Source organism: Eumetopias jubatus, unplaced genomic scaffold (assembly GCF_037043125.1).
Source record: "Eumetopias jubatus isolate StellerSeaLion01/CBP00866 unplaced genomic scaffold, mEumJub1_p1.0 scaffold_3, whole genome shotgun sequence".
In the NCBI taxonomy this organism is placed as follows: Eukaryota; Metazoa; Chordata; class Mammalia; order Carnivora; family Otariidae; genus Eumetopias; species Eumetopias jubatus.
The window spans coordinates 54,460,147-54,474,928 of NW_028274809.1; the positions used below are offsets into that span (position 1 = coordinate 54,460,147).

General features: G+C 36.6%; 1 protein-coding gene across 1 annotated transcript in view; it reads left to right on the forward strand.

Moving 5' to 3' along the window:
- TTN (titin) overlaps positions 1 to 14,782 on the forward strand; it is a 268,068-nt gene that overhangs the window by 103,481 nt on the left and 149,805 nt on the right. Inside the window, 23 exon segments of the mRNA XM_028121746.2 lie at positions 1,129 to 1,194; positions 1,838 to 1,840; positions 2,192 to 2,239; positions 3,054 to 3,455; positions 3,894 to 3,953; positions 4,369 to 4,446; positions 4,613 to 4,690; positions 5,285 to 5,371; positions 5,607 to 5,687; positions 6,711 to 6,794; positions 7,171 to 7,254; positions 9,474 to 9,557; positions 9,788 to 9,868; positions 10,013 to 10,093; positions 10,259 to 10,345; positions 10,604 to 10,719; positions 11,116 to 11,221; positions 13,075 to 13,155; positions 13,349 to 13,426; positions 13,657 to 13,725; positions 13,882 to 13,965; positions 14,247 to 14,330; positions 14,556 to 14,639. Coding sequence (XP_027977547.2) covers positions 1,129 to 1,194; positions 1,838 to 1,840; positions 2,192 to 2,239; positions 3,054 to 3,455; positions 3,894 to 3,953; positions 4,369 to 4,446; positions 4,613 to 4,690; positions 5,285 to 5,371; positions 5,607 to 5,687; positions 6,711 to 6,794; positions 7,171 to 7,254; positions 9,474 to 9,557; positions 9,788 to 9,868; positions 10,013 to 10,093; positions 10,259 to 10,345; positions 10,604 to 10,719; positions 11,116 to 11,221; positions 13,075 to 13,155; positions 13,349 to 13,426; positions 13,657 to 13,725; positions 13,882 to 13,965; positions 14,247 to 14,330; positions 14,556 to 14,639 — 2,106 coding nt within the window.

A 14,782-nucleotide genomic window follows, 5' to 3' on the forward strand; every position in this document is an offset into this window, starting at 1 on the left:
ATTTAGAATATCTTTGATATATTTGATTTTTTTTTCTTATCTAAGGAAGGAGTTCACCAATAAGGAGCTCTTGAGTGTGTCAAGGAATTTCCCTTTTCAAATATTTCAATAGATGAATTATACTATTTGTCCCCAAGCTGCTCGACTAAATCAGTCAACAGACAACCTGGGACTTTCTAGAGTTCTGGGTAGTTGAGAATTGCTGTCAGAATTCTCCTTGCTTCGGGAAAAAATTCTGCATGTCAACGTCAGATTTTTCCATTGCAGTTTCCAGGGTTTGGTATGCTAGTATCCCAGTATCTGCTGGCATTGGTGTCAAGAGCTTGAGCTACTTTTCAGCCAGACTCAGGGAAAATTCAGTGAAAAAACAAAAAACAAAACAAAAAGCCTTCCAGTTTTGTGACTAATACATCTGAATAATAAAAGCATTTTTATAATTCATATGAATAGTTAAATATATTTCATCCACTTTTGATAGCAGAGAAGAACGAGAATCAAAAATCATATTTGTTGTCAGAAATAATAATTACCTTAATGAATGATTTAGTCTTTGAGCACTACTGTCAATATGGCTAAGCTTAACTACCCACTGGGAAACTTGGGAAATTAAATCTTATTTAAAAAAATTAAATTTAAAAAATTAAATTATTCATGGATATTAGGAACCATAATTCAAGGTGTAAGTAGGGGCCATGATCAAGGTATAACATCAGCAGCACAAAGAAAATTTCCACAATATCATAGATAGGACTTTTAATTTTACTAATTCACTTGTTATTCTTCATCCTGACAAATTTAAAGTGTTCTTATCTAAGTGAAACTAAGTGAAAATGTGTACCTTTTCTATTTGTGGTATCATTTAGGTTCATGTTCTGCATGTTTTGAAAACTGTAGGCAGGCATAAAATCAGTGAAGATGTAGAATCACCCTATCACCCCACATACTCTATCTCCATCCAAAAAACATGTTCCACATGCTAGCACAAGACCTTTCTCAAACCCGTATCTTGCAATAATGTTGCAAGAGTCTCATTACCATCAAAACATATGAAAAAATAAAGTATTTCAAGAAACCTCTTCGTTTCCTGAAAACATTTTACTTGTTTACTTCTGACATCTTGTTTTTTAGTGACCAAAAAAGCTGTGAAGAAAGATACCAAAAAAGTTGTTGCAAAGCCCAAAGAAGAACCTAAAGGTATTATCATTAATTAATGAAAAATTGAGTCTTACTGTTTTTCTCCTGGTTAACAATTTTAAACCCCAAATAGTGGAAGGAGGAGGAAGGTAAGAGTTTGAATTCCCAAAGTGGAGCCTCTCCCTTCACTCACTCTCACCCTCTTCTAGAACTCAGCCCGCGCTTTCTCTTTGTCAACCTTCCACGCTTTCCTTTTTTTTCTCCCCGTCCTCCTGTGCCTGTGTCTGCCCATGGCACACAGTGGTAACACCAGAGAGTTCTTGTTATTTCTGGAGGGCGCTGCCTACCCACCCCACAGCTGCTTTTGATCCAGTCCTACCGATTGATGGCCAGGGACTGATGCTAATATCCAGTGGCTGCTCCAGCCCAACTCAGAAGCCTTCCTGGCTCACCTGAGCTGTCAGTCCCTGCAGAAAAACAAAACACTTTTTGAAGGAGGATCAGTTCAATTACTTCCTTTTTTTTTTTCTTTACTATATCCTGGAAGAGTTTTAAGAGGAAGACTAGATCACTAAATTTAAGCAAATTGTTTTACCTGTTTAACTAAGATCAGAGTAAGGAAGCCCTCCTGCAAGGAGGAGCATCCGGGAGCACCAAGCACCACCCCAAGATGTTTTTCTGAGTCCAAACATTATGGCAGAAGAGGGTGCTCATAAAGCATGGGTATTTCCTCCACTTTACAGTTAACCATTGAAAAAATTAAACATGCATTATTTTGTTAGCATTAGGCTTACTGAATAGTCTCTTCATGTCTCATGTTAATTGAAATTGTTTTAAATCAACCTAAACTAGAATCAAGTTCAGCCTTTCCCTATTTTTGTTAATACGGCATTGCATAGCAATGCTGGTGAGCTAAATATGGAAATTATAAAGGGGTTTGGTATACTAGCAGTAGTCACAGACGGTACAAATAACTGGCAAAGATGCACAAGATTAGTAAACATTAAATAACGCATACTCTAAAAATAAACATGTTTTCTATTTTTTAAAATCCCAGAGGTTGACAAGAAGCCCCAGCCTCCTACTGTCTTGATTCCAGCAAAAGGTAAGTGAAAGATATTGTTAAATATTTTTTGTATCTCTGAGATTTGCATCTCTGCTTTGTCTTCTTATTTTTTACATAGAAGCCTTCTAGCTGATTGTAAAGTTATGGCATCTCCTCTGCCATGTTACAATTAGCACTAGAAAGGACTACGTCCTATTGCTCCTGGCCCCGGAAGGGAAGCAGACAGGTGTTTATGCAGCCTCAGGCCTTAGACACAGAGAAAGTAGTGGAAAGGGAGGCACCCTCCTTACCGTTTCAGCTGTAGCTAACACAGGTGCTAAGGATCACGTAAACGATGTTAGCCTTATTTTTTTTTAATTTTATTATGAAAGCAACTAATTGATTTGGTAACATAATTTTAAGTATTATCTTTATTAAACTGATTATAGAGTCACATTCAACTATCAAAAGTGTCGCTTTAAAATTAGAAATGTTTCTGAAAGAATAAATTGGAAACTTAAATAGAGGTTAACATTAGATGTAAATTCCATTAAATGATCAAATGGTAAAATATCCCGTGGGAGTTCTCATAGAACAGTGGAAGATGTGTCCATTGGGTGTTTACTGAACTCCATTCTGTTCACACTGGAAAAATCCTCAGATGAAGAGCAAGTGCGTCTCCATACTCTTTACTGTGTTCCATAGCCAACAAAAATGTAAACAGAACCAATACCCAGAAAATGAAATTAACGACATCATACTGAGATCTGAGATACTGATATTGTGTGACAACATAGACTTTTGGTTTATGAAGTAACGGTGCGAATATAATTAATATGCTAATATTGCTTGTTGGTTGGTTGGTTTGTTTCAGCTCCTGAAATTATTGATGTATCCTCCAAGGCTGAAGAAGTAAAAATAACAACCATAACCAGAAAGAAAGAGGTTCACAAAGAACAAGAAGCTGTGTATGAGAAGAAGCGCACTGTTTCTGAGAAGAAACTTTTCATCGAATCTCTGGAGGAACCTTACGATGAACTAGAAGTAGAACCCTACACGGAGCCATTTGAAGAACCTTACTATGAAGAACCAGATGAAGACTATGAGGAGACCAAGGTAGAAGCGAAGAGGGAAGTTCACGAGGAATGGGAAGAAGACTTCGAGGAAGGCCAGGAATACTATGAAAGGGAAGAAGGTTATGACGAAGGGGAGGATGACTGGGAGGAAACTTACCAAGAGAGAGAAGTGATCCAAGTGCAGAAGGAGGTTTACAAAGGTGTGTATTGACCGGGCAACTTCTTTTCTCTTTTCCTCAGTGCATGATGTTTTCGGGGCTATTAACCTGAGCTGCAATAGATAGGAAAGGAGTGAAATGACCATTTCGATCTTTTAAGGTTAGACCTTTTTAGAAACTTACTCTTGACGTTTCTTCAGTCACTTTCAGGTTCGACATTGTTAAGTTGAATCATGTAGTCCCATCACGAGATTCCAAATGTTGTCTTCTAATGCAGAAATCCGGGGTTTACTTCCATTGCCTTCTGCACCTCTGCTGGATCCTGCTTCAAAATCCAGCGCCAGGGATCATGTTAGCCATAAAGATCCCAAACACAATACTTTCCACAAATATATATTCTTACTTCCTTTGTAGTCAAATATAATCTACTAGGACTTACTTATTTAAGCATCCCTTCTTATTCCTCTGTTTTTGTTAAAGAATCGCACGAGAGAAAAATTCCAGCAAAAGTGCCCGAAAAGAAAGCACCACCTCCAAAAGGTATGAATTTGGAATTATTGAACTAGATCAGAACATCCATATCATTATCATGGCTTGTTTGGCAAAGATGTATAAGTCACCAGTCCAATCCAATAGGCACAACTTCTTCTCTAAGCTTTATTGTATCAGTGAATTTTTTTTCCTGAGAATATCTGATTTACTTAATGCAAAAATTAAAAAGATGATAAAAAGATGTTGTGATAAATATTTTTTAAAACAACCAAAATATTTGAAGTACAGAAATTTGTACTTAAAGTTCAGAGTACCAAACTTGCTTCTTTCTTAAAAATTATATATATATGTATATATGCATGTATACATATATATTTATATATAAACATACGTAGATGCATAGTAGAAACAGAATTTGAATAGAAATTCTAAAAGTACTGCAATTTCTTTAAAATGCTTGCAGTTATAAAGAAGCCAGTAGTTGAAAAAATTGAAAAGACTTCTCGAAGAATGGAGGAACAGAAAGTTCAAGTCACCAAAGGTATTATGATTTAAAACATTTCTAATACCATGTACACACGTCACCTGTTTACTGATATATATTTCCATGTTAGTTATTTATATAATTATCTAAACTAAGGTATTTTTAAATTTTGTGCAAAGTAATATTCTTCACAATAGAAATATATTTGTACATATTTTTTAAGTACCTGAAGTCTCAAAGAAGATTGTTCCACAAAAACCTTCTCGGACTCCAGTGCAGGAAGAAGTTATTGAAGTGAAAGGTATACATCTTTGTCTTTCCAGTTACAAGTTTTAAACATTTTTATTTATGTCTATGTATATGTGTACATATATTACTAAACAATTCACAAATCTGAAACTACCAAAATACATTCTTCTACAGTATATATCTTATGTTGAGTTGCACATGTGTATAATTTAAGGAAATAATAACATTCCCTTTGTTTCTAGTTCTGCTTTAAAATTACATATTTTTTTAATTTAAGGAAGGTTTTGTTTAATAAATAGTCTTCTAACTTTACTATGCAAGGCATTCCATTGCATATAATATTCCCTATCCTCTCGTTTATATGCATAAACCCTAATGGATTTGGAAAAGCACCACATTACGTGTGAAGAAGTTGTGTCTATTTGATTCCCATTTAACAATGTTTGATAAAGGCTGCATGGGTCATTTGTCCCTATATATCAGAACATGGTTTGTATTCTTGTCAATACTGAATTTATCTCAAGCTACTCATACTAACTCACTCATTCTGTGTCTAAAGACTTACATGTAGTGTGCAATCTATGTATTTGATCGGGTATCTTGTCCTAGAAAAAGAAATACTAAATGTGAAATATTCTCTTTAAAGTACCAGCTGTGCATACAAAGAAGATGGTTATTTCAGAAGAAAAGATGTTCTTTGCTTCTCACACAGAGGAGGACGTGTCAGTCACAGGTATAAGGCACATTTGAATTTGGGGGCTCAGATGGAAGGGCTTTAGGTGAATTTTTATCTCTCTTCTTCATACCTAATTTGTGATTATGAAGGCATCTCTGTCTCCTTGTAGCTCTCTGTCGCCTTTTCATTGCACACTTGTCTCTGTTTTAATTTGTATTTCAATATTCTTTGTGAATTATAATTACCACCCATAATATGGCATACCAGTAATTAAAATGTACATTTTTTAAAGTCCCCGAGGTACAGCAGAAAACTGTTACTGAAGAGAAAATTCATGTTGCTGTTTCCAAAAAGATTGAGCCTCCACCTAAAGGTATTAGTCATTCCTTCTAAGTTTAAAATCTTTTTAAAATTTCCATCATAAGCCTCTGGATATGTTAATATTGAAGAATGGATTTGGTCACACAGTCAGCAGGCCTACAGCCACTAGGTACAATGGACCTTCCAGGGTGGGGGGTGGAAAGACCATGAGGAGCCCGCAGGAGAGGGGAATGGAAATGGATGGAGGCTCTGGCCCCAGCTTCAGGGACCTTATAATCTGGTGACCAGCTACTTGGAAATAGAAATTTGATGTCCTGGAGCCAGCTTGTGCCCACTCACCAGAGCTGATGGTTAAGTTTGCAGGAATTTTGCTACCCAGTGTTCAACACCTCCGTGATTAAAAGTTGAACTACATAAACTCACAATTACACAAATTATATTAAAATCTATGATAATAATCAAAACTCCTAACTTCCACTTTCACTGCATGTTATTATTCTCTGTTTCTGAGGTTGTTTACATCGATTGTGCCTAAGCGGTGGAAGTCCTAGATTGCGGTGGGCTACTGCGCATCATTCCCCACTCCACGACCATGATGTCTCGCTTGTTAGCCAGGGTGGGAGTATTTACACCACCATAGAAATTGGAAGTCGGCAGCTGCTACAAATTAGGGCTCCCCCTCCCCCACACACCCAGCCCAAATTGTTAAACTTTTAGGATACAAAAAATATTTAAGATAATCTAATGCAATTGCTATAATGCAGTTGCCTTGTAAATGTAGAGTTTCTAAAACTGGTGTCTGAGGCACTGGCACCTCTAAGGAAGGGCGGTTCCTGCCTGTTCCTAATTAAGTGCAGGCTCCAGCTGTTGAAGGTCAATAACAACCACAACTTTTTCTAATTTGCCTTTCCTCCGGTTCCCTCGCCTCTTGCTTCTAACATGGAGTTTTCTTGCATTCATTTGGCATAAAAGAGACATGTCTACTCTTTATTTTAATTCTGTCCTGCAACAGCATATGCCTTGTTGTAAAAACACATGATTTCTCAAAAATGGCACTTTTCTTTTTTTTATAAAGTCCCTGAGCCACCTAAGAAACCAGTCGCGGAAGAAGTGGTTGCTGTTCCCGCTCCTAAAAAGGTGGAGCCCCCACCAGCCAAAGGTAGAATAACATTTTGAAAAAAATTTCTTAGTGTCTGTCTTTTTGTATCTTTTTCTATGGGATCTGTGCATTAATGGAGTAGCATCTGTAAAGGATTTGTAATGTTTCCTGTGTATGTGATCTCATTAGCTGTGGCAATGTGTTATACAAGTATCAGTAACTTTAGACCATACAAACTGGGTGTTTGTTTCATGGAATGTATGTAACGTCTCTATGGTATTGATTTATTTTGCATACATTTCTACCACAAGTAGAGCATGTTTAGTGACTTCCTAAATTCTTACACTTACTGAGGGTTTATGCTTTCATGTCATCTTAAATGTCTCAGAAGGAAACTAGAATTCTCAACCTTGTTTCAACAATGTTATCTTTAAAGTTCCTGAAGTTCCCAAGAAACCTGTGCCAGAGGAGAAAAAGCCTGTTCCTGTACCCAAAAAGGAACCTGCCGCTCCCCCAAAAGGTACACCAGGACTGATCGGGGGCAACCCTTTGCCCCAAATGCCAGCCTTTTGCTTTATATGGTCTTCATATGTGTCCTATGCTGTCTTACAATTTTGCGTCTTTTAGGTGCCCCTCGTGGTTTTCATTTGTTGGTCACCTTCCAAGCCTGTACTCTTGACATACATTATTTACGACACTGAACAGTCCAAAAACGACACCAAAAGTGTTCTTAAAATAAGTAACTATGTCAAACTGCTATCTTAAACTTTTACTATCTATCCTGTGTTAGAGAAAGAAATCTTTGCGAAACTCATTTTCTACAGGCACGTTTCTAGGAAGACTCTTTTACCCCTCATTTATGCGATTTTTCTTAATAAAAAACACTTCCATGAGTTAGAAAGAGTCACAACTGGAAAGTGCAACTTAACGAGATAAAGATGTATACATTGCTTCTGGTAACTGCCATTCTTCCAAAAAGTCAATAGCGGCAAGTCTAGAATAGTTGGAAACATTGATTTTTGACATTTACTTTGACCATGTTTCCTGACATTAAACTGAATGTCAATATTTGCCATAAGTGTTGCAGTTATCTAATTAGCTAGTCAGGGGACCTTTCATATACGTATGTTCGGATTCATCGTGCTAATCCTTTATTTTGGTTTTTGAATTTGGTTTGTTCCTTTTTGGGGGAGAGGGTTGGTGATGTAAAAGACACTAATTTGGGGGCGCCTGGGTGGCTCAGTCAGTTAAGTGGCTGCCTTCGACTTAGGTCATGATCCCTGGCTCCTGGGATCGAGCCCCACGTCTGGCTCCCTACTCAGTGGAGAGCCTGCTTCTCCCTCTCCCTCTGCCTGCCGCTCTGCCTACTTGTACTTTCTCTCTCTCTATCAAATAAATAAAATCTTAAAAAAAAAAAAAGACACTACTTTTGGATGCAATGAAGCTACAAACTGCATACCTCTGGTCTATTACAGAGAGATTCAGTATGAATTCGGTATCATCCAGTTTAGGAAAACCACACTTACTGAAATCATACATTTTAAATAGTGTTCCCATTTTGCCAGACTTCCCATTTTCCATTTTTTTCCTAAACCAAATCTGTTTCTCTCTTTCTCAAATTCTTGACTCTTTCAGAATTCTGAGTCTTATAAAAAAAATGATTCCTGACTAATCATTAAAATACGATTTCTGATTATCTAATCATTAAAATATGGTTATGTGAAAAAAAGATACATTAAAAAAGTCATATTACTAAAACCAGTACTAATACCAAACCCACTTATGCTGAGGGAGACACAGAGGCATGTCTCACCTACCATTAAAAACAAATATACATAGTAATGTATATATATGCATAAATAGCCATGTATAGATAATATATACAGACATAAGTATATATATCTGTATAATTACATCAGGATATTACAAATGAAAGCATAGAGGTTCAAGAGTTCACAAAAGGTGCTGTCTTATTTAAAATGGAAACAAGTATTGCCAGCAATGCATGCTGTTAAAATACATCTGCCAGTTAAAAATTCCATATAATCAACATTAGAATAGATAAACCAAGCCATTGTAAACCTTTCTGGGTCAGAGATCCTGTTGAAAACTATGGAGCCTCTTAGAGAAAAGCATGTATGCGTATACGCACAAAATTTCATACACAGAGCTCCCCAAAGTCATTGACACATGGATATCAGATTGAGAAGCCTACTCTAGAATGAGTGTTTCCTGAGTTTTAAACACACTACAGTTACACCAAAAACAAACAAAATCAGAAGAGAAATGGGAAAAATGGTATCATATAGATACAATTATTCTAAATATGTCTTAGTCTAAGATAGTCTTAAATTAAGTCCATTGTTATTATGGATTCCATTTCTTGACACAAAGCCTAACAAGACTTTGCTATATTCTATATCTACACTCTTTATTGTTTGTGTAGTCACTGACTAATTTGTTTTTATCAAAAGCATACCAATATATAAAGAATGAATTTTGTACATATCTTTTTGTGTATATGACTCATTTTTAATTGCCTGAATGCCTCTATAACATTACTTGTGACATTTATTACATTGTGACCTTTTTAACATTATAGTTTAATTTTCTGCGTTATTTTGTCAATGCATAGAAACTCTGACATTAATGAACTACTAAAGATTGGTTTGTGTGCCTACGTCCATTCATAAAAGTGGCATAGGTTGAACTAATGTTCTGTTTTAAAAACTTTTTAAGTCCCAGAGGTGCCAAAGAAACCTGTTCCTGAAGAAAAGATACCGGTTCCTGTTGCAAAGAAAAAAGAAGCTCCACCACCTAAAGGTATAGTGCCTTGCTTGGTAAAGAAGCCCTATTTTTATATCTTGAGTACAAAACACTTTTGTGTTTAATTATCTGTTGAATTAGTTTAATTCAAAACGAGTGTTTTATGGTGTGAGTAATAATTCAACAGAAGTGTCTGTCCACCTGCCTACTTTCTTACAAAATAGATTAGTTAAATTAGCTGCTTTGGAAAATACAAAGTCATTTCTAAAAATTAATGTCTTTTCAAGTTCCTGAAGTACAGAAGAGGGTTGTCACAGAAGAAAAAATCACCATTGTTACTCAAAGAGAGGAATCTCCACCACCAGCAGGTACTTAATTCCATCTTCATAAATAATCTTGTCTTTCGTTCAAGCTTCTTTAATTGCATGCCTTCTTTAATGGGCATGCCAATTTTGTGTTGCTCTTTTATTTTGCCTTTCTGAGAATCTTAAAATCAAATTCTATCCTTTAAGTGCCAGAAATACCGAAGAAGAAAGTTCCTGAAGAAAAAAGACCTGTTCCTCAAAAAGAGGAAGAAGCTCTACCACCAAAAGGTATTGTCTCTCTGTCTTTCCAAGAACCATCTTTATATAACATCATGTAAGAAGGCAAATGGTGGTTTTGTTGGTTTTGTGATATGAATACATTGTGGGTGTATATCTGTGTTTGGGGTTGGGCTTCAGTGAGATAACTCTGAAGTTCTAAAAATGCGTGTTTCTAAATGCCAGTTCTACGTAAGAAACCAGTCCCTGAAGAGAAAGTTCCTGTACCAGTTCCTGTCGCTAAGAAAGCTCCTCCGCCCCGAGGTAGGATTTGTCTCAGACCTCTGACGAAAATGTTGTTGCCTGTGAATTCTTGCTTCGTTCTATCCGGTGTCTTCTTGTATGACCCTCCGTCTCTCTTCTGACAGAATGTGTGTATGTGTGTATCCTCATGATGTTTGTTGCATAACTTGTTTTCCCATTTTGTTAGAGTGGCGTACTGTGCATTTCTTCCCCACTCTTAGGGAAAGAGGATTGTTAAGATTCTTGATTTTTACACTTCAACTTAATGCTTTTTTAAAGCTGAAGTTTCTAAGAAAACTGTGGTAGAAGAAAAAAGATTCGCTGCCGAAGAAAGACTATCTGTTGCAGTTCCTCAAACAGTGGAAGTCATGCAACATGAAGGTATATAATCAGAAGTGAGGAGAGAAATGGGTGTGCGTGTTTCCTCAAAGTCTTTCCAGATGTGACTGTTTACCTTATAAGTTGTCCTTATCAGTGTCTACTTGCCGTAGCCTTCTGAGACTGAGTCTTTTGTGTCTGTACTGGTCTTAAATCATTTCAAGAGAGTGAATGAGGTGCTGAAAAGGTGATGATTGTTAACGTGGCCACACTTGGACATCATTTGAATATCCTTCTCAGTCTTGGTCTGTACTGTCCCCTTATCTTCAATCAGCTCTCTCTTCCATGTAATGGGGAGGCACTACTCAGCAGTTACAAGAACCATTATCCAGCTGTAGGGAACACATGGCTATTACCAGTATTTCAGGGGGCTGAGTTTAAATTAAATATTATCTTTTAAAATATTCACAGAGGAGGAGTGGAGTTATTCAGAAGAAGAGGAAAGAGTATCCGTTTCAGTTTATAGAGAAGAGGAAAGAGAGGAGGAGGAAGAGGAAGTGGAGGTTACAGAATATGAAGGTAAACAACAGCAATGAGCCGGAGATGATCTGGAGTCTTGATGAGCTGTTTCCTTTCACAGATTGTTTATCAGATTAATTAAAGTGGACACAAATTCGTGAATAGCCAAGGGCCTCATTAGATGCATCTTTTGATCAAAATACAAGATTCAGGAACATTACTTAGAGTAAAAATCCAATGTATTGTTTGTCTATCCTCTCTTACTTGGCTATAAGGGGGGAGTGGGGGGAGGCCTCATATTTACAGGTAATTAATGGTGACGGTATCTCCATCTACATTTATCCTTTCAGTAGACAGGACTTGGTTTCAGCATGTTGGGCCGGCATAAACATCACCTGGTAGTCTAATGTCTAAAATATGGGTGACATAAAGCAGTGTTGACAGCACAACTCACTAATGTGTCCTGACTCAGTTTTTAAATGAATAAGAAATTGTATTACCTTATTACATTCCAGAAGTCAAGGCCATGTTTGAGAGTGAAGCACTGAACACAGAGGTCTTTCTTATGTTTCATGTATGGAGAAAACAATTATGTAATATCTCTGATTGAATTAGCTTGTTGTTTAGACGCTCCTATATCTATAATGCTAGTTCTCTATGGTTTCTTAAGGATTGAACAATGAGCTTTACCTCAGTCCTTTGCAATGAATTAAGATACTCACTAGGTTTACTGCTGAAGTCCAGCACTCTGGCTAAAGCTACAAATCTGAAAGAACTTTCCTAAGAAAGTTCTAATGTAGCTCTGCTTCAAAGAAAAATCAGTAAGTTCTACAACAAATTAACTCTCTTCCTAAAAAACATGAATAGACTCCTATATGTAGATGCCCTTGAGTGCGTTTCTGACTAATAAAAGGTGCCCCACTTCTTCTCCATGTGGAAGAAAGTTCCATGTAAAATCCTGATGTGCAGTCTTAATGGAATGGCTTGGAACAAGGCAAGATGGGACATGACTCCCAAGAGGAAGCCCACTGGTTCTGTTGTGCTTCCTGGGAAAGGCGGCCAAGGTGTTGGGCATAAGTCAGGAATCTGATAGATCAAAGAGGGCCCCATCCCTTCTAGACATATTTGGGAAACCAAACATAACCTGTACACAAGGAAAGTCCTCATTGCATGGATCTGATTTCAATTTTTGACAGTATGCATTATAAATCTCTTTCAGTATTATAGCTAAAAGGAGAGATGTTCTATGATACTCTTTGTTTTCATTAAGTCTAGATCTAGGGAAAAGATGGGTAGCCTATTAAGTTTACTTCTAGTTACATATCTAGAGATATGTCTACAACTAGATCTTCCTATTCTGTAATTAACTTTATACATACAGGCTCAAAAACCATATGAAGACACCTGTCTCTTCTACCATACTTGCCCCCACAAAACTAGGAAAAAAAAAAAAGCTTGTTTCCAAGTCCTCAGTAGGTTTTTCACATGTAATACAGGTCTTTTCTTTTTTATCATTCAATTTATGTCTCCTCAAGTGTATGTTTCTGCCCTGAAGCCTTCAAATCTAGAGTGCTCTGTTATTTTTGAAACTTATCTTCAAATGCTTGTTATTAATTTAGCCGCTAGGATTGTTTTTATGTCTTGTACTTATTCTGTTCTTCCTGCGAATATAAGCATTATTATCTTTACGATACACTTGAAAATTAAATTACTGAAACTTATTTCCCAATTTCTTTATTAAGGCATATACTTTGATTAAAATGCACTTTTGGGGGGCTTTAGATGGGAACAGTCGGGGATTTGGCAAGTGTTAAACTTTTTATTATTTTAATTACTCTTTGAAGTAATAAATCACAGGTGAAATTAAACATGAAAACACTACAACTTTTCTTTAAAACTGATGTCTTTTAAAGTGTTGGAAGAGCCTGAAGAATACGTTGTAGAAGAAAAGATGCACTTTATCTCTAAGAGAGTTGAAGCCGAACCAGCAGAAGGTATACCAACCCTTAAATTAATTTTAGCCCTATTTGTGTTTGGCTTGTCCCGTTCTTTATCTTCTCTTGCAGTCAGTCTATCACTTGTATTGCCTTTATTGATAACTACTGTGTCTAAGTAAACAGATTGCTTACATTTTTATTGAAAAGAAATCTGAGCATTTCTACAAGTGTATTTTATCATCTTTTCAAGTGGTTGAGAAGCATGAGAAGAAGATTGTACTGAAACCGAAAATTCCTGCTAAAATAGAGGAGCCCCTACCAGCTAAAGGTACAGTTCTCGCTCAAAGAAATATGGTACCCTTTGTCTTAATAACTGTATCAGTGCCTTCTGTTTGCGTGTTTCTGAGTTTTGTCAGCACCGATGTATAGTCGTTTTTGCTGAATAGAGTCATTAATGTTTGTGTGTATGTATGATCTTTTCAAAAAGTGAATTCTAAGCCCCAGATATCACTTCCTCTGTAATACAAACTAATATTCTTCAACCTAATCTTTCTAAAGTTCCTGAAGCACCTGTGCCAGAAAAGAAAGTCCCTGCCGCAGTTCCCAAAAAGGAAAAGGTGCCACCAGGTATCCTGGGCTTTACTTTATTCTTGAACAATGTCTTTCTTTTTCATCTTAAATTGGTCCATTCTTCAAATTTTTGTAACATTAACAAGAAAATAGTGCCTGTGGTTAACATCTTTTCATCTTGTGTGCTTGACCCTGTGCCTGATATATTTTAAGTGCCAGAAGAGCCAAAGAAGCCAGTTCCAGAAAAAAGGGTTCCTCCAAAAGTGGCTAAGAAAGAAGAACCTCCCCCCACCAAAGGTAAATGAAACCCTCCAGCACAAAAACCAAAAACATGTCTTTCATCCTCTCGCTGCTGTCCTTGGGTCACACCTTTTATATGGAAGTTATTGGAGTATGTTGGAGGCTATGGTGTATTACTGCCTTATCTATGGGTGGAGTATTACTTGTTGTGAAGTTTATTTGTATGTATGTTGTGATTTGCCGTAGTCTAAAATCACAGTACTTTCAGGCCAATAACTGCCCCCCAAAAAATCCACTTTAAGTAACTTAACTCCCTAATCCTAAAATTATCTTTCAAGTGGCTGAGAGGCACATGCAAATTACCCAAGAAGAAAAAGTTCACGTTGCTGTAACTAAAAAAGAGGAGCCTCCAAGAGCAAGAGGTACATGTGACCTTTCAATACACGGACTATTGTACTTAGCCTCTTCTCTTTACCAAATGCACTGCTCATGGGTGTTTGTTGTTGTTGTTTTCGTTGCTATAGTTGTTTTTTTATGTTTTAAATAATGAAAATGTCAAGTCCTTTATGTTTGAGTTACTATTATATGACTGCCTTTCATGGTCTGAGTGAGGATAACAGTTCTTAAAGTGAAATCTGTCTTTAAAGTGCCCGAGGAACCCAAGAGAGCTGTTCCAGAAGAAAAAATTCCAAAATTCAAACCTAGGAGAGAGGAAGAACTACCAGCAAAAGGTATACTAACTTTTTCAAAAATCAAAATAAGCATGGAGGTATTAAAACTAATCTAGTGGAATTGGGATCTTTAGAGAAAATAATTTAAATACATCATAAAATAAGTAATATGCACTTATGTGCTATTTCATATCACTTCAAAG